Source organism: Sceloporus occidentalis, unplaced genomic scaffold (assembly GCF_023333645.1).
Source record: "Sceloporus occidentalis isolate IW3139 unplaced genomic scaffold, rSceOcc1.0.p SCAF_5, whole genome shotgun sequence".
In the NCBI taxonomy this organism is placed as follows: Eukaryota; Metazoa; Chordata; class Lepidosauria; order Squamata; family Phrynosomatidae; genus Sceloporus; species Sceloporus occidentalis.
This window is the reverse complement of record NW_028316985.1, coordinates 28395734-28418264: the sequence shown is the minus strand read 5'-3', so window position 1 is coordinate 28418264 and position 22531 is coordinate 28395734. Positions and strand designations below refer to the sequence as shown.

The 22531-nt window shown below is 39.4% G+C and overlaps 1 protein-coding gene across 3 annotated transcripts in view; it reads right to left on the bottom strand.

The window, feature by feature from the left end:
• Positions 1–22531, bottom strand: part of CUNH12orf75 (chromosome unknown C12orf75 homolog) — a 37900-nt gene that overhangs the window by 4463 nt on the left and 10906 nt on the right. Inside the window, exons 1-2 of one of the 3 annotated variants that reach the window (XM_089528027.1) lie at positions 22306–22417; positions 7126–7150 (exon numbers count right to left, since the gene is read on the bottom strand). In XM_089528027.1, the coding sequence (XP_089384153.1) occupies positions 7126–7150; positions 22306–22348 (68 nt within the window). In that variant the 5' untranslated portion in view covers positions 22349–22417. Of the gene's footprint in view, positions 1–316; positions 386–7125; positions 7151–22305; positions 22418–22531 lie in introns of those variants that run through there. The other 2 variants (XR_016281507.1, XR_016281508.1) reach the window with 2 other exon arrangements.

The window sequence follows — 22531 nt, the reverse complement described above, 5'->3', positions numbered from 1 at the left end:
TATACTATTTTTAAAACACTAACATTCACTGATGTTCTACATATTTCACAGGTTTTGTTGAAACCTCTTCATGAGAGGGAGTAAGAAATATCCTCCTGGTTGCTGAACAGATCTCCTTTGCCCAATCCAGCTGCTGCCAGTTATGGTGGACTGGAAGATATTTATGCAGATTTACAGTAAGATGATATAGTCTCACTGAATGCAAAGGAGTTACAGACTTGTAACTGTAGGTTACAAATCTGTAATTGCAATACTGAATTCCATCCTATATTATTAACTCTCACATAGGAAAATAAATCAGCCATTTTCTACTAACTCTTTTATTAGAGCAGAGTGATTTTATGCTTCATGCTGGGTTTCTTCTTGTTTTATTTCTTCTTGTTTTTGCAGATTATTTTCAGATATTTCATTCTATTTCACAAGAAGCTGCTTTGTCATACTTTTTGTCCTGAAAGCGATAAATAAAAGCAAGGAGCACAAGTAAGAAAAACTATGATTATAAATGCGCTAGAGAATAAGCCCCTCTAGGGACCTATTTACTTCTAAGTAAACATGCACAGGAATGCTCTGTCAATATGTAAGGAAATGCCAGTGTGAAATGTGGGGAAACAAGCAGTTGCAAAGTTTGCACGGTAGATGGTGCTAAATTTTTATTACTTTCCTGACAAAAAGCACCAACCAGCCAAAGTTGAACATGTTTACATAAGCATGCTTTCAGTGGGAAAAATTAAGACATGCTTAAATCTCTCCATGTGAAAACAAGGATTAACGGTGCATCATAGAGTGGCCCCTGTGAAAATTCAGTTATTAAAGCTAAAAGGCCTGGCCACTCAAATGAGAAATTTTGACACAAAACGAAGATCTCTTTCTCAGAAAATATCTACATTAAGGTTCAACTTATGGTTCCTATTGGTTATTCTTTACTAGAGTAGACCCACTGAATCAACAATTTATAAATCAACAAATAGTAAAACTCATTAACTGTGCTAATAAATGATAATAATATTAACTCTTTAAAAAACTAATAGATGAAACTAATAAATGTTCAATAGAACATATGAACACAAATTAGATCTGATTATACCTGTTTGTCTGACTCCTATGTCCAACTAGAAGAGATCCACTGAATAAATGGGATTAATGTATGTGTTAATCTCATTGTTGCCATTCAACAATTAATTAAATGTGTCTACTCTAGGTGGAACTTGCAAGTAGGATTCAAACCATAGGATTCAGATGCATTTAGGCAATCCATGAAGGAGAAAACCCTCTCTCAACCCACTGTCTGGTCCCTTTCAAACTATTTGGTGCTGGAGGAGAGTTCTATGGATATCATGGACTGCCAAAAGTCAACAATAAATGGATCCTAGAGCTATGCAGAAGATACCATACTCCTAGTGGAAAACATCACAGACTTGGAACAATTATTAGGGAAGGTCAAAGAAGAAAGTGAAAAGGTAGTCTTAATGCTGAACATGAAGAAAACAAAAATAATGACCATGGAGGAACTACATAAATTGAATCTAGACAAAGAGGAAATCAAAATAATTAGAGTTTCCATAACTGGGAACAAACATTGATCCAAATGGAGTCAGGAAATTAGAAAAACACTAGGAATGGGGATGATGGCTATGAAAGAATTAGACAAGATCCTAAAGAGTAAAGATATACAAGTGAACACTAAAATTAGAATAATCCAAGCCATGGTATTCTTCATCACCATGTATGGGTGGGAGAGCTGGACAGTGAAGAAAGCAACTAAGAAGAAAATAAATTCAGTGGAGATATGGTGCTGGAAAAGAGTGCTGAGGATACCATGGGCAGCCAAAAAGACAAACGAATGGGTCCATAAGCAAATAAAGACAGAAATCTCTCTGGAAGCTAATACAGTTGGCCCTCTGTTTACATGGGGGATCTGTTCTGGACACACACACCCCACACAAATGGAGGCTCACGCATATTCAAGCCTCATAGGCTTGAATTGGGTGTGCCCTTGGGTGCGCGCTATTGGAAACAGCGGAGGTCGCCCCTCCGTGGATAATCAATGGTGCAGATCCAAGATCTGGGAGTTAGGAGGGGCCACTGTATTATCAAATTGAGGCTGTTGTACTTTGGCCACATGACAGATGGATAGACTCAAGTCACAGGCCTGAATCTACGAGAACTACAGTAAACAGAGCAGTGGAGGGCAGGGAGTCTTGGATATGTCTCATCCACATAGGGTTGCCATAATTGTCCACTTTTACCAGGGACAAAATGTGGAACAAATTCAAGACCAAACTGTAGGACAACTGCAGGACAAAACTCAGCCCAAAATGTAGGACATTGAAGAAAAATGGTGGACCTTAAATGTCCTACATTTTGAGCTGAGTTTTGTCCTGCAGTTGCCCTACAGTTTGGTCTTGAATTTGTCCTACATTTTGTCCCTGGTAAAAGTGGACAATTATGGCAGCCCTACATCCACATGGTAGCCATGAGTTGAGATCAACTCGAGGGGAGTTGAAAATAGCAAAGATCTGAGCTTTGCCTGGAAATAAAAATGACTACAATGATGCTATCATACTTTGGCTATATCATGAGACAATATGATTCATTAGAAAAGGAGAAAATGCATGGTATAGTGGGAGGCAGTAGGAAAAGAAGATGGCCACATGGCAGTCTTCTTCACAGGTGGATAGACTCATTCAAGGAAGCCACAGTCCCATGTATGCACGACTTGAGCAGGGCTGTTTATGACAGAGACTCTCATTCATAGGATTGCAAAAGACAAAGCTGACTACAAAGCAACTAACACCACCACCACCACACATGCATGCATGCATGCACATACACTTTTTCTTCCACTGCTGTCTCTAATCAAAAAGATTTCATAGGTTTTTTAAAAATATAATAAGACAATGTGAAGATAAACAGAACAGTGGATTGCATAGCCTGTGTACAGCAAGAGATTTTAAAGTAATAGCTGTGTGTTCATATGTAAATCCCATGGGCACATTCATTTTAAGCAATGAACTAAGGACACAGATTCAGATTAGAAGCTCCACCCAGGTGAATGACCTTATTTCTCTTTCCTTCCGCTGCAGTTGTAGCTGAAATGCCTGCTTCTTGGACTCCTGAGTTGCATCACTCACCTCCTCTTGGTCAGTGAACTGTCACAGCAGCAATACCCCCCCCCCCAATTACTTGACAAGCTGCATTAAGTGGGAGGTTTTGAATGGTGCAAAACCTCTCGGCTAATAAATAGCTTCTTCTGAATCATCCAAAAGAACATGGATACATTTATTTATTCTTTCACACATCCAAAAGGAATCCTGAAGGAGTTATCAGATAATATTATCAGATAATAAAGATGATTACTACCACTAACTAGCAGTAAAAAGTATAATAAGAATTCAAATATATACTTGCTTGAAGAAAATCAATGGAAGGAGTTACTCACACAGGACAGAACAATATCCTTTGCTAGATGAGATTGCATTCAAATAATCCATCAATGTACATTAAGCCCTTAAAAGTTCTTTTTTTTTATTGACCTGATTATTCAAGACTTAGTAGTGAATCAAAAGAATGTAAATGATGTTATTTATCAATTACCAAGCACTTTGAAACTACAATTGTTTATTGAAGGAGAGTGATTGGAGATTTGGTCACTGAACTAGGGGGCTGAGAGGATTGTACGAGATTAATTCCTTCAATGATATTAGTGGAATGGGAAGCACAGCATAAGAAAAAGATTAAGGTCTGATTCCCACAGTATGATGGCAATGTTTAAAAAAACACATGTCCATGTGACTGAGCTCAAAGTTGCAGTTTAATTAGGTTTATAAAATACAGCCAATCCTCCTGGGCCCTGTCTGCACTGGCCAAATAAAATGGCTTCCTCTTGTTCCCACAGCAAGGACTCCTGATAATACAGGACCCAATCCTTGGTTCTGGTGCCAAGAGTCTAGATGATGTCTGGTCAGTTCAGCACCAAATCTGAGGTGCATTTTAAAAACTCACCTTTTGCTCTGGATCTTCTGGAAAATAGGTTTATGCATTTTCTTCTGGGAAAATCCAAAGCACTCCCATGTGATGCCGGGTGGCTGTTTACAATGTGTTCTACTCTGCAGCTATCACTGCACATCATTTGCTCTGAAGTCAGCAGGAGGTGCCTAGCTGGGTGGCGTAGTGAAACTGTGTTGTAGTGGAGTGCCCAGGTAATCAGAGCAGCTCCAGGGCCAGAACACTTGTATCATCATATTATGATTGAAATGTGAAACTTCAACAATGAAGATATGATTTGGGGTGTAATTCACATTACGTATTTACAGTAACTTAAAAATTGGAGGTTTCTATAACTAGTTTCCAGTAATCCATTACATTTGGTTGACCTTCACTTGGACTGTTTGTCACTCTGGAGGCCTGTGTATTCCTTCTATTCCAGATAGTCTTATTCAGCAGAACAAAGGAAAACTAATAATAATAATAATAATAATAATAATAATAATAATAGGATTTATTTATATGCCCCCAAATCACTGGGAATCCGGGCGGCTTACAACAGAAGGGATAATAGACGGTTCCTTGCCCTCAGGCTTACAATCTAAAAACTAGATGGGTTTACAATTAAAACATTTACTTTATACTGGGAACAAAGCTAGAGCAATATGTATTGCCTTCAGTTTAGTCAGTGAGACTTAAGCAGAACATAATAGCAAGTTCTGAAAGGTGTCTAGGAGTCAATGAAAATATTGAATCACAAGTCAGGGGTAAAACTTACTCCCCTTTTTAGTTGCTGATCTGAGGCACCTTTGCAGACACCCAATACTAAAATTAGGACCTGCAACAAAATGCTGCAGTGTGGAGTGCTCCAGTTTACAATGCCTGTCAGTCATGCATTTTCTAAGATATTCCCCTCCAATCTATTTATTGCCCTTTCCCAGCAGTCAATCCATATTCTGTACTAACTATGCATTCTTAGGCCTCAGTGGGCTGCTTTCGACTTCACATTTAAAAAATTCTTTTTAAAACTCATTTCTGCAAAACCTGTACTTTTACTAAATTTGTCAAAGAGCTTGAAAAATCTACTTTTTGGACTCCAGCTCCAAGAATCATTCAGCCAGCACATTGGTATGGTTCCTGTAGGATTCTGGGAGCTGCAGTCCAAAACAGCATTTCCAGCTCTGCTACAGAGCCTTTCACTTGTGAATGAATGTTGCTATTTGGGTATGAAAGGATCCACACTTGAGGAATGACTACATTATTAGGATTTATTGTTTATACAGACTCACTAGAAATCCCAATAGTCCCTGCTTTTTGAAACTGTGGATGGAAGCTGCGAAGACCTGTGACCATATACAGGTTGAGTCTCCCTTATCCAGAATCCAGAAATCTGAAATACACCCCAAACCAAAACATTTTTCATGGGTGGCTGAGATAGTGACATCTTTCCTTTCTGACTACTAAATGTACAGAACTTTATTTCATACACAAAATTCTTGTATAATATTGTATAAAATTACTTTTGTGCTATGTGTATAAGTTGTATATGAAATAAATACATTTTGTATTTAGACTCTCATCTCCGTAAATTCATTATGTACATATATCAAATACACATATCCCAAAATAAAAAAAAAATCTGAAATTCAAAACACTTCTGATCGTAATGATTTCAGATAAGGGATACTCAACCTGTACTAGAAATTTTGGGGTTGGGGAAAGGTTGTTTTAACAGGTCTCCCCAGTTACTTCATCCCGATTAATTCCTGCTTGATAAATGATGTTCTGTTCTGTTAACAAAAATAGAGATAGTCAAGCTGGCTGAATCTTTTCTTTCAGTGATAGACACATACATATTGCATGAAAGTTAATGGAACTTCCATGTCAATAAATGTTGCAACCAGAAGATGTGCATATGAGTATTTGGGGTTGTTTTTTGGTTTTTTTTTTAAAAAAGAAGTTTTTAAAATGTGAGTATCACTCAGTAAAAAATGCAGATTGGCTTCAGCCTAACCTTTCAGAATTCAAGGCAGCTCTTGCCTTCTCTTTGGAACATGCAGATATTTACCCACAAAGATAATAAGAACCCAGAAATTGACTGAAATATTTAATAGTACTATACACACATAGGAGAGAGATATCAAGAAGCATGGGACAGGTCCAAATTATGCACAAGTACAAAAGACTTTAGAAAAATATTTTGTTGAGAGAAATGCAAAAATAATTCAATTCAATAATTCAATGAGGACTGGGAATATTTAGTGAGCATAGAATACTGAGCTTGTAAGTATTACCTTTTTGGACTACTGCCCCCAGAAGCCCTGAATAGCCATTCTGGTAGATACAACTAAAAATAGTAACTTTTCCATGATCTGGTGGTAATTTTGGGGAATTAATTAGATTTTCTGGGGAAGGACTTGGCTGGAAGAGAACAGCTAGTAACCTGAACAGGAGCATTCTGTACTGCAATTCTTTCTTTTAGTGGATTTTTGGTGTACTGCATTGCTCTGAGGCCAGGTTCATTTATCATGCGCTGGATTGGCATTTTGGTCATGCTGACCGGGGGGCGGGGGGGGATTTTGGGAGCTATAAACCAAAAATAACTTTTCCAGCCACTGGAAATCTCTTTCCATTACTCTTTTTGGCCCATGAGATTTCAAAGACATTACACAAGCAACTTCAGGGGTTTTTCCACAGCTTTTAAGATGCTGTGATTTTTTGAAATAAAAGCTGATGTTCTTAGGCTGCCAATTCTGACCCTCAGATGAGGTTCTCACGGCTTTAATCATTCTGGAAAATAAGCAATAAAAGATTTGCCCAACATTTGACCAAATGTTCTGCACAGTTATTAGTGATACAGAAGCCTTATCCATCTTGTGCCTGGAAAATGGCCATTATTGCAACTTTGGTAAGGGTTCACGCTCCTCTCAGTGAAATTGTCCTTTTCAAGAGGAAGGGGAAAACCCGGTAGTGATAGATGTTGTTGGATTCCAGATGAACAAAGATCAGAAATTATGGAAATCATAATCCAGCAACATCAAAGAGGCCAGAAATGCCCCATTCATGTCTTACAGCATTTATGTAATTCAGTTTTGGTCATGTAAAACACAAAATTGATAACAGAAATGTGTATCTACTTACACATCTTTTGCTGTTCCTGCAGCATCTAAAAAGAAAAAGACCCATGCGGAGATATAATTATAAATGTAACAGAAGTAAGAATGCAAGTATACACATCTCCTACTTCTATCTCAGACTCAGGCACTGAACAAGTGTGCTCTATTTTTCCAACTGTTTGGACCCTTATTGCCACAGTTCAATAGCAGACATTAGTTATGGCTGCTTTTTGCTATGAATAGTTGCTTTTTAAATAAACATTATCTACTAGTAACAAAGACCAAAATATAATATGTTGACATTACTCTGAAATTATTAACTTGTTACAAGACTCAGTGCTTTCTGGTTTTTTTCTTTTCTTTTTTTTTAAAAAGTCATATTTTTAAAAAATGAATAGTATAACATTTGAAAAATTCTGCTCAAAATGCCTCTAAAATGCATTTGAAAAGCAATGAGAAAATATTACTTGTTATACCAGACAAACAAGACCATGTTCCCACTTGGTACATGACTTTTGAAGTGTTGATCTATTATACTATTTTTGCACAAAAGAAATAGGCAACCTATTATAGGTAATTTTACTACTTGTAATGTTACTTCCACACCTTACCAGTTATATAGCTGTTAAAAGTCACACAGCTTACACGGAGGCCTGGCAGACCTGAGGCTTGCCCAGTACTCAAAGATTTTGGAAACAGCTAAGTTGTGGTTATATGCCTTCACGTTATTTCTAAGGTGTACATATCACAGAGTTTTCTTGGCAAACTTCCTTCAGAGGGGATAGCCTTTGCCCCCTCTGAGGTTGAGAGAGTGTGACTTGACCAAGGTTTCAAAGGCCAAGTGGATTTTTGATATACTGACCCTTGTCTCCCAGTTTCCTGGTCTAACACAAACCACTACACCATGCCAGCTCTCTAAAAGCAGCAGCTAACTGATAACAAAATCATTCTTTGACTGTGGATCTTTATACAGCCAACACAGTATCGGGGAGGGGTATTAGAATGCTTCTTGAAAGCTAAGTTTCCAAAAAATACAAAACTTCAGAAAATTAAACCTTAAAGTCTGAACTCCAAAACTGCCCAATTTTGAATGAATATGCCATGGAATCATGACCAATTTTGTGGACTGGGTGGGATGGAAAACAGAGGAAGAACAAAAAGTGATATTCCAGAAAAGAATATGCCTGAATGGCTGGAACCCTTATTAAAAAGACGTTGTGTTACAATATCTAATTACCTAGGTCAATTTTCCTTTCTTTACAGCAGGGATGAGCAACCTGTGGACCTTTATTTAATATTCAGCTGTAACTCCTGCCACTCTTAGTTGACACTATCAAGCGAGGAGTCACATGATTTGTAATCCAGTTACAGATCCCCTTTCCCCAGTTTCCAGACCATAGGATAACCATGCAGAGGAGATTTCTGCTTTCTGTGTATGATTTTTTTTCAAAGAATCCAGTTACAAGTGATGGGTTTGCCTGAGAAACTCTGGAAAACATCTGCCAGTCAGAGTGGGCAATACAGGGCTAGAAAGGCAAATAATCTCAGCTTTAATAAAACAGGTCCTATATGAACTGCAGTGAAACGAATGGGCTTTGTAATGGGCAAGGTACTTGTGTATTCTTAATTGTGATTCAAAAGGAATAAAAAGCATTCCTATGTGATCCCCCTCTGATGCAATGGCAACTCTGCACTTCTGGAATTTAGCAAATGTGCAAGCAGATTTCTCTTAACAATGCTGATGAAATTGTTCCCACTTTGAGTTGAAATGAACCTGGCAAGTTCAACTGGGCCACATTTAAAACATGCCAGTAAGGAATGGAAAAATTGCAAAAAGTATGTGAAGATGACAAATCAGGTCATATCCACATTGCTGCAGCGAGAAACCACAGGGGACCACTGCTGAGGAATGAAAACTCAGTTCTAAATGTGTATCCTGTCCTTCAGTCTGTAAGGTGGTTCATCACTATGATGAACCAACCAATACTTTCAAAACCCAGAGAATTTTGTGTTGGTTTAAGAAGGTATATCATGTCCTTGCTCTAAGTCTTGAGTCTAAATAAAAATGTAATTAGCAAGAAAAGATTGTACAGTACTTGCTGGTCCTGACCTAGCTTCACATATTCACATGGAGGCAGAACAATGCTTACATGTGCAAAGCCTAATATGCAACAGAGAACTCCGCAGCGTAGGAACATGGAGTGTGTTGTACAGATATTCTTTTTTTCCAGCTGAAGTCAGCTGCAGGGCTAGCAGCTGGAATTATGTTCCCCGCCCTCAGGCATACATTCTGCATGGAATGGTTGCAGGGAACAGAGTTTTTTATGGTCTTGGTGCCTTTGTAAATGTACATTTCTTCTTGTTTTGTGCCTTCAAGATGAACTTAACATGGGGGGGGGGGTGGCAAGATTTGTTCAGAGGGGCTTTGCCTTTACCTGAAGCTGTAAGAATGTGACTTGCCCAAGGTTACTCAGTGGACATCCATGACTGAGTGGGGATTTGAACCCACTGACATAATAAACTACAGTTCCCAGAATTCCATAGCAGTAAGCCATGAGAGTTAGAGTGGTCCTCAAACTGGATTATTTCTGCAGTGCAGATGTAGCCTCAGAGTCTTAGATCTTTAGGCTGCCCAGCTACCCAAATTTTGGAAATGTTACTTTTTGGTTGCAAATGTTACTTTTTGGACTGCAAGCTCCCTTGTTATAAAAGGAGCCCATACAGAGAAGTGTTCCAGGTGGTTTAGATAATGCTTTGTCAGCTTTACTCAATTATTAATTCTAGAGGAGAACAGTGAAAGATTTTCCGTGTTTCATGTCCAGTTTACCTCTTAAGCCTGGAGTATATGAGTCACCTTTTAGGATTCCTAATTTCACTGGATGCAATTAACTCAATGAACAATTAATTATTCAGAACTTCTATTCTTTGGTTGGTTACTTTTTTTTTTTAGCAAGACCTAAAGAGAGCAAAAAAGTTTATAAGCACTCCCCAACCCACCTCCTAGTGAATCATATCAGTAGGAACTTCTGAGTCCAGTAAAAAGGTAAAGGTATTCCCCACTGACAAGGTTGTCAAATTGTCTCCGGCCATAGGGGGTGGTGCTCATCTCCGTTGCTAAGGCAAAGAGCCAGCGTTGTCAGAGACTACTCTCTGATCATGTGGCCAGCATGACTGCACAGAATGCTGTTTACCTTCCCACTAGAGTGGTACCTGTTTATCTACTTGCATTTACATGCTTTCGAAGTGCTAGGTTGTCAGAAGCTGGGACTAATGAGGGAGCTCACCCCATCATGCGGCACCTGGGCCTCGAACTGCCAACCTGCTGATCTTGCAATCAACAGAGTCAGCGTCTTAACCACCTGAGCCACTACATCCAGTAGATTACCAGGAAATATGCAAAGTTTTTTAAACCAGTAATTCCCCCACTGATAGCCAGAACAACGATGCTACTGGAAGCCATAAGAAAGTTCAAAATTTTACTGTTAAAAAAATTAATTTGTTACTCATTAATTTTTCTTTACATTTTTCTGTGAATAACATATTTGTTGTAAAATAACATAGTCCTAATAAACTACTGTCAATGTAATTTATTTCATTTTAAAAACAAATCACCAACCTCCCCCAAAATATTTGGCAATCATGCAGAAATATTACTCCTTATTTGTCTGTTATTGTTAACTGCCCTCAAGTCGATCTTGACCCATGGCGATCCCGTGGATGAGATATCTCCAAGACCCCCTGTCCTCCACTACTCTGCTTAGTTCCTGTATATTCATACCTGTGACCTCCTTAATAGAATCCATCCATCTAGCCATGCAGTCCTCCTCTCTTTCTACTTCCCTTCATCTTTCCTAGCATTATTGTTTTTTACACTGAGTCGTGCCTTCTCATGATGAGTCTGAAGTACAACAGCCTAAGTTATGTCATCCTGGCTTCCAGTGAGATTTCTGGCTTGATCTGCTCTAGGACCCATTTATTTGTCTCTTTGGCTGTCCATGGTATTCTCAGTACTCTTCTCCAGCAGCACATCTCAAATGAATTGATTTTCTTCCCTTCTTGTTTAACTGTTAGAAAGAGTTTGGCTTTGCTGGGAGATGTGGTTGGAAGAAGAAGGCAGTAGGTTGGAGTTCAGGGATAACTAATAAACTGATAAAATTGTAACTTTGAGAGCCAGTAGTCCTGCTTGTTGTTATGAAGAAGCCATTTATTAAATAAACTGTTCCCTGTTGATTGTTAAATTCTGCCTATGTTGTTATTTAAGAGACTATCTCAGCCATGCACACACAAGAATGTTGTTTGTGCACAATAACACATACATACATTTCTGGATGTATTCTGGATTTCCTGCACGGCAGGGGGTTGGACTGGATGGCCCTTGCGGTCTCTTCCAACTCTATGATTCTATGATTCTATGATTCTACATCTTTTTATTTTGGAATTCCATTAAGGTCCGTATAGTGAACCCAAGGAAGGGTTTAGAAGGGGGAGTAAGGCAAGTGACAGAAGTCCAGGACTGAATAATAATAATAATAATAATAATAACAACAACAACAACAACCATGAAATCTGGCCTATAGACACAGTCTCATTCCAAAAGAGATTAACATATTTAGGAAACCTAAGATAGTTCTATCCTTTCTGTCTTTCTATTAATAGCTGAAAAAAAATTCTATTCACCTGGCTTTTAAGAACAGACTTTAAGGACTTTCCATAGTGCACTGTTCTACTGGTTTTTAAAAACCTTTTGTCTTTTTAATGGATTTATTTTACATGGCTCTAATGCTGTAGATTGCATTTTCACAATAACTTTAACATGCTTTTATCTGTATTCAGTTTAATTTTTGTAAGCCAACTTGAGTTCCAGTTATGGGTAAAAGACAGGAAGTAAATCAATAAGTAATAATACTAGTAAAATTTCCATATAGGAGCAAAACCAAGAATTATGTCTGTCTGAAGTCTTCTTCATTTGTTTCCTTGCTCACACAAAGGTAGCAGCAAAAGGATCTTTTATAATATCAGTTTATTAAATAGAGATATTATTATCTGGGGGGAAAAACCATCAGTGTGAAAGTAATTTCCTTGTTGAAGAGGCACATTAATTAATTTAAAATTAAGTAATAATATTGGAAACAGCAAGCTGGAAACCTTGTCCCACATATTACATGGTAATAAACCCAGGTTTCTCACCAACAGCAGACTCAACAAGAAGTTGACAAGTTAGTGACTATAGGCACATGTCAAAACATATTTTTGTTTAAATCATATTTGCATTTTAAGGTAGGCTTTATACTTAAAATCCCTTTAAAGCATCCACTTAAACTATTCGCAACCATCTTCCCCAACTTAGCACCTTCTACAAATGTCAGACTACAACATGCATCACTCTAGCAAATACAGCCAGTACTGTGAATGATGGAACTTGGGTTTCTTAATATCTAGAAGATGCCAGTTTGGGAAAAGCTGGTCTTGAAACAGCATTAGATCTTCATCATTTCTCACCCAGTAGATTGGTCAACTGTGAGTTGTGGCAAGTGAAAGGGCTCAAAAAAGCAATAGACTTGAACCTGTTGAGATACACTGGCAAGACTGTAAGAAAAAGTGAGGACCCAGTAGCTCATATTATGTTTCAAATCCCCTTTTCCCCAATTCTAAGATGTGTGGAATCAGGCTGCCATCATTCAACAGTGGTATGAATTTTCTTAGCTTGTGTTGGGATTTTCCAAGACTAGAGCATGTGCTTAAAATCAAATACTAAGGCTTTATCCTGACATAGCTCATCTTGAAAATAAGTCATGCTCATTATAGAGCCAGAATGATATAGTTGTTTGAATGTTGGACTAGGACACTGGGAAATAGAGTTCAAATTCCTGCTTGGCCGCAGAAACCTATTGAATGACCTTAAGCAAATCACACTCTTTCAGCCTCAGAGGAAAGCAAGAGCAAACCCCTGCTGAACTATTTCTACCAAGAAAACTTCAGTTTGCTTTAGGGTCATCATTAGTCAGGAATGACTTGAAGGCACACAACAGTAACAACATTATAAAGGCTTCTATTATATGCCCAATCCTCACCTTGCTCCTACTTTCCACCCGCATAAATGTTCTAGTCATAAAAAAGCATTATTGTATTCAGTGTTGTTGTTGTTGTCATATGCCTTGATGGGACTTCCGACTTATGGTGACCCTAAGGCAAACCATTCATGTAGTCTCCTCGACCACATTTGTTCAAAGGAGGCTTATCATTGCCCTCCTCTGAGACTCAGAGGGTGTGAACTGCCCAAGGCCAACCAATGGTTTCCAAGTTCCAAATCAAGCAGGAATTTGAATCCTAGTCTCCCTGCCTACTTCAACACTTAAACCACCACGCTACCCTGGCTTTGACATGAAGTACCTTCCCCATACATTACCTAGATCCCATTTTAGGTAGTAGAGTACGTTCTACATTTTTTTTTACAATCAGAATTTTGTAAACAGACTATACTTTCCAGAAAATATACACATGTACATGTAACTTTACTTGCATAATTTACTCAGCATATTATGACGTTCCCTTGGAACAAAATGCACCCTGGTTATTATCGCCGCATCTAACCTCTAGTTCAGGGTAGAGAAGTAAACACACAATTCATCTTCCAGTTAGAATGGTTCTTCAAGGTTCAATTTATTTTATTTTATTCTCTAGTGTAAAATCAAGGCTCAACCTCAGGATATTTTTCAACCCATTAGTGGGGAAGGAAGGGCCAAGGTAATAGCTTTTATCCCTTGATCCATGAAGATCAATAACACATTGCAATGCAACTTAGGATACCTATAGGAGCTATTATTACACTTACAAAGCAAATTATTTGAACTGCAAATGCTCTTTCCTAAGCAAAATTCAGGATGACCTCTGCCAAGGGTTGCCAGCTTCCCCCCCCCCCCCCCAGCCCTCGCACTCAGACAAGACAAGAACAACTGACCTAATTGTCTGTTATTAATAGCAGCAAAAATTAGCAAGTAAAACATTTCCTCCTATAGTAATAAGAATTATCACTTCTTAATATCTAGTGGCTTGGTTGCATTCTAGAAGAAGCTAAGGAATGGCAAAAAGTTTATTGCTTTCCCCAATGGAAGATTTGCTTTAAAAAGATTATGTATAGGCCAAAATGTGTTCAATCCACTGCTACAATACTAGATTCAAACATTTTGTTTTTCATTTATAATACTAGAAAGTGACAAAGCACAGATGGAAAAAAAATTCAGCCCAGGGACCGAATTCCAATTTGGAAAGGGTCTGGTTCAACAGTTCCACTAATGTGTGGGGTTAAGGATATGGGCCAAGAAAAAAAGTAGATGTGGCCAAAGACAGACTATGTGGGATGAAAGCAAAGAGGGCAGGAGCAGGTGTAATTCTTACCATTTTTTGTCATTTTCATACCACTCATAGCAGTGCTCTGTTCCATGCATGTTGACTCATTAGTCAGCCTTATGTGCAACAGCTTCCTAGCTTGAAAGGTACATTCCAGCTATGCAAGCGGAAGTCCCATCAGAACAGTTTTCGAGTCAGAAAAGCACAGACCAGTTTCATGGAACAGCTTCCTACATTGCAAAATACTGCTCAGTTTTGAAAAAGCTTTCCATCCAGCAAAGCACAGTTCAGTTCCATACAACAGCTTCCCAGACTCCAAAGCATAGCTTAGTTCTATAAAGGAATACAAGTTTCCATATCTTTAAATGCCCTCCTATATCTGAAAATACCCAGGAGGAAACAGCTGAAGAAGCCTGCAGACTAGGTGAGTAATCCTATGGGCTGAATTGGGGGGACCAGAGGTTCCCTGTCTCAGTTATAGAGCAAAGGAGAACACAAACATCTCCAATTTCCCATCAAACCCTATAGGAAAAAACAGAAACTAGAAGAAGAAAAATGATGCAGGGCGTGAGTGAGAAGCACATTCTGCCATCCGAGAGGGGGCCAAGAAATATTGGGAGGCTGTACCATCTGCCAGCAAGAAGGAGACATGTCTGGTCTCATCAATCAGCTGAAGAAGAGTGGCACTAGGATCTTGCTTCTCTTCTCTCTGCCAAAAAGTTCTAATTGGCATTTACTGTGGAACTACAGCATTGAATGGAGACATACTCTATCCCATCCCTCAGCCAGAAGTCTAATGGTTTCTGGTTGCATGGGTTTGGTGTGTGTGTTGAGAAAATCTGCTGAAAGCCTCCCTGAAGAACATTCAGTTAGAAATCAGAGTGCAAGTCTTCTAAATAAATACACTTGCTCTGTCCAGTTCCTAGGAAACAGGAGCTCAGCAATCTTCCAGGCCTTACCTCCCACTCTCAGGAAGAATACACAAATGGTAGGCATGGGGTGGGCAAGCAGAAGGGTCTTGCACCCTGCTGGCTCTAATCCATTTATACAGGGGCACATGGTGCTCTGCATGTGGGCAGAATGTTTACTTGTATGGACAACAGTTGAAAAACTGCAAGTGACAGCCAGGGTAAAGTCCAATTAAACTTGTCACTTGCCTCATCTATTAGGCTTTTGTATTACAGAGACTCCAACAGTACCCCATTTTGAACAGTCAAAATTATTTTCTTGTGGTGTGTTTACTCCTTCTCCTTTAATGGACACTTTTCTTTTTGTAAATACATTTTAAAAAACTGTCAAAGCAGGAATGGCTAACTTCCATCTAGGTTTATTTTGTAGTTATCAGGCCAAAATAAAATGCACTTTAAATTTCTGTTATGACAAAACTCCTTATATAATACAACAGATAACATCAGCAAGCAGGGACAACACCCACAAAGGCAATTTCTGGGACAATAAAGGTTGAACAGTAAGTCATTTCACCAGCTGCTTCCTTGACTTTAAGGAAAATCTTTAAACTTTTGTTACACACAGGTAGCTCACACACACACAGAGAGAGAGAGAGAGAGAGAGAGAGAGAGAGAGAGAGAGAGAGAGAGAGAGAGAGAGATGTACCAGAAGAAGAGGCTCAAAGCAGGCAATTGATTAATGGCAAATCACTAAATAAAATGAGAAGAAGTAGAGAATAGGAATCATAGCTTCCACGTCCACCTTGCTACATAGACAGATCCTCAAAGGCATCAGGAATGGCACACTTCTGTTCCTCTTGGAGTCAATATTATTCCAGACTGTGCATTTTGCCACACAAACAATATGACTCCTCTCTCTCTCTCTCTGCCAGGCTTTTCCTAAAAAAATATTATTTACTTGCTTGTTCCCCTTTTTTCTTTGCCCTGCAGTGGCTCAAGGAGATGCACAAAAGCAAAACGGAACCAATTGCCACTTAGAAAAAATGTCATCTTGTAATAAGAGCCAGTTCACAGGTATGGAGTATAAACATGAAAACAAAGATGGGGCATGATACTCAGTCTAAGCAAAAGTACAGTAGTTAAGTGTGGGGAAGTCCCTTTTATACAACTTGAACAGCTTTTGTTCAGTACTGAAATTGTGATCACATTTTTAACTGCATTTCAGCTAAAATTCTTGAACACTGCCAGGAGTTGGATAAATGTTACTGGGGGAGGTCAGTTGTAACTTCCCAAACCACCAGTTGGTTAACCCTTTTTACTTTTTATTATTTCAATCTGTTTTCATTTTTTGTCATTATGCTTACATTATTGTAATGTATTACTGTGTCTCTTATGTGAAGCCAACTGTGATTTAAGTTACTCGACAATGTACAATTCAGTATAACAAAAATGACCATTCTCTGCATATGACCCAGGTGAAAATGTTTAGTCTTGCTCTTAATTGTTTGCTGTTACTGCAAATTATATAACATGTTTGCAAAATACAAGTTTGCAAGCTTCATGAGCATTTTTTCAAAGATAAAGAGAGTTCCTGGAACTAAAGCTCATGTAGCAGCTGGGCAGGATTTTAAGTGCTTGTAAATAAAAAAAAGCACTTCTCTAGTATCAACAAATGGCAAGTTTATGTTTGCAAAGACTATTTCCACCTAATTTAATCCTTGTTCTAATGGGGGTCAGAGTCCAAGTTACAATGGCCCTTGTCCTTCCTCCAAAGGACAATTACATATGTGAGGCATTAAGGCAGCCAGGTGGGTGATGGTACCTTTTTCCAACTTGGTATCTTCCATATCTGTTGGACTGGGGGGAACTAAGCAGTCCTGCATACCTAAAGTGTACCAGATTAGGGCGAGGCTGCTCTAAACCTCTTTATTATGGCAACAGTGTGGCTGTTGAATCAACGCACTAAGATTCTTTACAAGATTATGGTAATGTCCCCCTCTGGTCCCTTACAGTCTGAAGTAAACCCAGATTTGGAATACCTTGCTGTGTCTGGTGGAACTCTGATTTGTGTGATCTAATATCTGGATATGATTCTTGTCAAAATCAGCTGCAACCACACAGCTATCCAGGCTTGGATTAGGGAACCATTTGGTCTGAGTGTGAAATTGGTCCTCCAAATTTCCTTCTCCTTCTGTCCTCCAGCACTTGGCAACCTTACTTTTGCATGCAAATAGTATGCAATATTAAGCAAAGCAAAGGTATATCACTTCTAGACTGAAATGTATGAAAGACAAAGCCAACCCATGACTGACAATAAAAACAAAGCAAATCATGAAAGGGAAGCAATGATTAGTTATATAAATTGTTACTATGTATTTTTACTGCCAGGATGGGAAAGAGGTGTCTCATTTATTTTATTTGTTCAATTTATATCTTAGCTGATCCTAGTGAAAAGGAAGGCAATAGGATACCTTATTAAGTGGAACTACTCTTTTCTGGACTTTTTTAGTTTTGTATCAGTAAGAATTTATCTTAAATTAAATACCATTCAAATGCCTCCTGACTTAAAAACATTAACTAGAGAAATTAATTAGAGATTAACAGAGTTGCCATTCTGATCCTTCAAAAAGCATGTTGCCAAGCCTCTTCTCAAACAGATGAAAGAAGAAGAGGGCAACCACAAAACACAAATCATTACCAGTACTCAGAGCATGGAAAAGTTACTTTTGGGATTATAGCTCTAGTTCCTCTGCCAGCATTGCCAATGCCAACTAAAGCTGCCTGAGGATTCTGGGAACTAAAGTCCAAAAAAGTAACTTTTCAAGTTTACCAAAAGCAACCCATCTTCCTGGAATAGGATGAATACTAAAAAGACAAAATGCAGAATTATTCCCACAGGTCTAGTTAATTTTATTTTATGTTCACCATAGAACTCTGTGCTACAAAATGAACACAGAATAGTTCTAGTGTTTAGGTGAAAGAAGCTAATTTAACTAATTCTGTGAAGGCTGGATGATTTTAGGCATCTGGCTCAAGTACCTTAAAAATATCTGCCATGGAAGCTAATATTATTTCCACTGAAGGTATTGGTGGGGGGGGGGGGGGCAGCAAGCTATGAAACTCTGATAATCTCTGTTCATTAGCCCATTAAAGGGACATTACTCAAGTAAAAGGCATAATTCTAAATAATCACCTAAATAGTCATTCCTATAATGCTATGACTGTGTAGCTCTGCTCATGAAAATACACTCATTGGCTACAATGGATGTCAGTCCCAGTGTGTGCAACCACTGTTGTTTTATCAGCATGCAAAGGGATTTTGTAGAACCTCTGAGACAAATTTAGCAAAAGAAGTTGTAGCATAAGCTTTTGTAGACTTGGCCTACTTCCTCAGATCCATGCGTTATTGTTTAATGTGCCTTTAAGTTTGCTTCCACTTATGGCGACCCTATCCTAGGATTTTCTTGGTAAGATTTATTCAAAAGAGGTTTACCATTACCTTGCTCTGTATATAGTCTACAGCACCTGGTATTCCCTGGTAGTCTTCCTTACAAGTACTAACCACATGCTTATTCAGTAGATCTGCTCTAGTTATGATTAACAAACCTGCAATTCTGTACAAACACAGCTGGGAGAAAGTGCACAGTGTGACTTACTCTGAAGTGAAAATGCATAGGACTGTACTCTAATCACTATGATAATACACATTTATCTGAGGGCAAGTCCTGGTAAATTTATTTCTGAGTAGGCATATATAATCTCACCATCCAATACTGTTAACAACAGCAACACATAGGACATGAGCAATTGCTTTGGGTGATGAGACCAGTAACTTCAATTCATTCCAAACTTTAATTTTCTTGGATACACCTCAAATGGTTGAGGAATGTAAAACAGAACACTACTGTCAGAACACCTTGCTTTTAAACATTACTTTTTCTATCATCTTACCCTAAAACATCACTAGTAATTACCTGAAATATGTTTTTAGGGTTTATACTCATGTAAAATGAAGAATACCACACATACAAAAAGCTGTGGGTTTTAGACCAGTGAATGCACATCTAAAACTATCCAAACAAGGAAATCCTACATGTGTCTCCTGAGGAGAAAATCACATTGATTTCAATAAGACTTGTTATAAGGTAAGCATGTATTGGGCTGCAGTGTCAGTACTGAAACATCATACAAGCCTATTTGGGAATACATTCCACTTAAGCAATTCTTACAAAACTAAATAGGATGGTTTCTGAATTGATTATGTTAACTTGAAATACATTTATGTGCATGGATTATAAGTGCAACTGAAGCTGAATTCTCAGATCACAAGTTTTGAAAATTATGCCAAGAGGCCTTCAGCAAAATGTTGCTTAAGAGGGATGGTTACTGGTCACATTCTTGGTTTAATTGCCATGGGTTTCAACCAGAATCATTGCAGCTACTGAGGAAAGCATCATTCATCAAGAACAAAGATGCCAAACAAGCCCATGAATACAAAGTCTGTCAGTTCTACCCTGAGCTATCTGCATTTTAAGTGGATGAAAAGAAAGAGCCTTTTATACTGGGGGGTGGAGGGAAGAAGGGGAAGATTCTTGTGGTGCAGGGAGGATGTCATAGACTCCATCCAGTATATAGAGATCTCATACCAAAAGATCAGCTGTAGAGGGAGCTCATAGCTATTTTCAATTGCTCTCTTCATACTCCTGCCTCCTGCAACTCAAAGAGGTACAAGGCAGTCCAGCCAGACACTTGGCAGCCAAGAAAGGCACTGGACTATGCCATCCCTATTAAAAGTCATACTGTATCGCAGTGATATCACTAGGGTTGGTGTCACCCGGTGCGGTAACTCATGATGTCACCACCGCACCCTTCATTGACCTCCTCCCATTTCACACCATATCGAATCCTTAGTCAGGCTTTTTTATACTAATCTTACTCGTATATCATAATTCCAATATATCGCTGAACTCTTATCAAAAAAAGGAACCATGCCCTGGTGAAAGGTGAGACCTTAATCTCTTCTCAGAGCACCTAAAGGAAGCATCAGCCCCCTCTACTATCCTATCCACCCAGCCTTTAGAGTGAGCACAGTTATACTTATCAAAAATTTTAAAGCTCTTTAGCATCATATTCCTTGGCTTCATCCTTTACATTCTTGATTACATGCTGCTAAGTTTTACCCTCGACTTATCCGCCCCGCACACTCAGATCAACTGGGCAGCAATTATTAAGAGTTCCAGAGGTCAGATTAGTTACTACCACCAGGAGGGCCTTTACCACCTTGGCCCGCAACCTCTGGAACTCGCTGCCCACCGAGCTCTGCTCAGCCACCTCCCTGGCCCAATTTAAGAAGGGGTTGCAGACATATCTTTTTGAGAGGGCCTACCCTTGACTCTACCCCCCCAGTATACTCTCTCCCCCCTCCTTCGTCAGCTGGTTGAGCTGGCATGAGTTTGCTTGTTTTTATTGTAATGTTTTTAATGTATTTTAATATGCTTGATTGTATGGATTGCTTGTTGTACACCGCCCTGATTTCTAGAAGGGCGGTATAGGAATAAATTATTATTATTATTATTATTATTATTATTATTATTATTATTATTATATAGATCATATCAAAATCCATAATTTTGGCCCCAAAAATCTGTTCTCGACTTATACATGAGGTTGATGTATAGTCAAGTATATATGGTACGTTTGAGCAAAATCCTCTCGAAAGGGAGAGACCCCCGAATGCAAAGTGAGTTTTAACAGGGATGGTCTAGTGCCCTTCTTTCCTTATCTTGCAATGCATGCTTGAACAAAATAGTTACAAAAGGGGAAGACCCCCAATGAAGAGGCTGAGTTTTTCTAGGGATGGGTCTAGTGCTTTTCTTCCAAAGCATACTTGCCTCCTCTTGCAAAGCATGCTTGAGCAAAATTGTCTGGAAAAGGGAAGATCCCCGATGCACAGTGAGTTTTTCTGGGAATAAGTCAAGTGCCTTTCTTTTCTCATCTTCCAAAGCATGCTTTACCAAAATCGTCCCTAGAGGGAGAGACCCTCCTCCTGCCGCCATGCAAAGTGATGAATCTAGTAGTGCCTTTCTTTCATCTTGAAAAGTATGCTTGCCCCACTTTGCAAAGCATGCAAGACACACACACTCATGCGACCCTAAAATGAATCTATCACAGGGTTTTTTGTGGGTATTTTGGGCTCTGTGGCCATGTTCGAGAAGAGTTTCTTCCTGACGTTTTGTCAGCATCTGTGGCTGGCATCTTCAGAGAATGAATCACAGGGTTTTCTTGACAATTTTCATGGGGGGGGGGGCTTGTCATGGCCATCCTCTGAGGCTGAGAGAATGTGACTGGCCCAAGATCACCCAGTGGATCTTCGTAGCCAAGCTGGGATTCGAACCCTGGTCTCCAGAATCCCAGTCCAATGCTCAAACCACTACACCACGCTGGCTCTCACAGGGTTCAAATCCCCACTAATATGTGTGTGTGCGTGTGTGTGTGTGTGTATACACACACACATATATATGTAGTAACATATCTACCTATAGATAGATAGATAGATAGATAGATAGATATACAATCCATACACACACACACACACACACACACACACTAATATATATATGCACACACAGACACATACACACACACACAGCCTCAGAGGATGGCCATGGCACAAAATAACAACCAAAAAAACATCTTTGAAAAACTGCCAAGAAATCCCAATGCTCCGCTCTGAGTCCCACAACAATCTCCAACTCCCAGAATTCCATAGCAGTCTTGAGCCAGAAAAGAGTTAAAGCGGGGCCAACCCGGGGTATCTGTCCAGTGTGGATGCAGTCCTAGTTTGGGGCGAGTCACACTCTCTCAGCCTCTAGCCATGGCAAGAAGCAATTTGTGCCAAGGAGAAAAGCAACCCCAACTGCCCAGGAAGGGCAAGAGAAGAGCAGCCTGACCTGTGGTGGTGCTGGTGGCCGGGGTGGAGTTGCCACAGCCCATCTCCTCCGGCCGGGGCTGGCGGTGGGTCTCTCTGCCTGGTCCCCAGGGGACCGAAGGAAGGGCGGGAAGGAAGGCGAGCCAAGGGCCGCCTCCGGGGGAAGGGCCCCTCCTCCTCTCCTCCTCCTCCCCCCTCTCCCCACCCGTCGCCTTGGCAACAGCGCCAGCCTATCAGCGCCTCCTGCA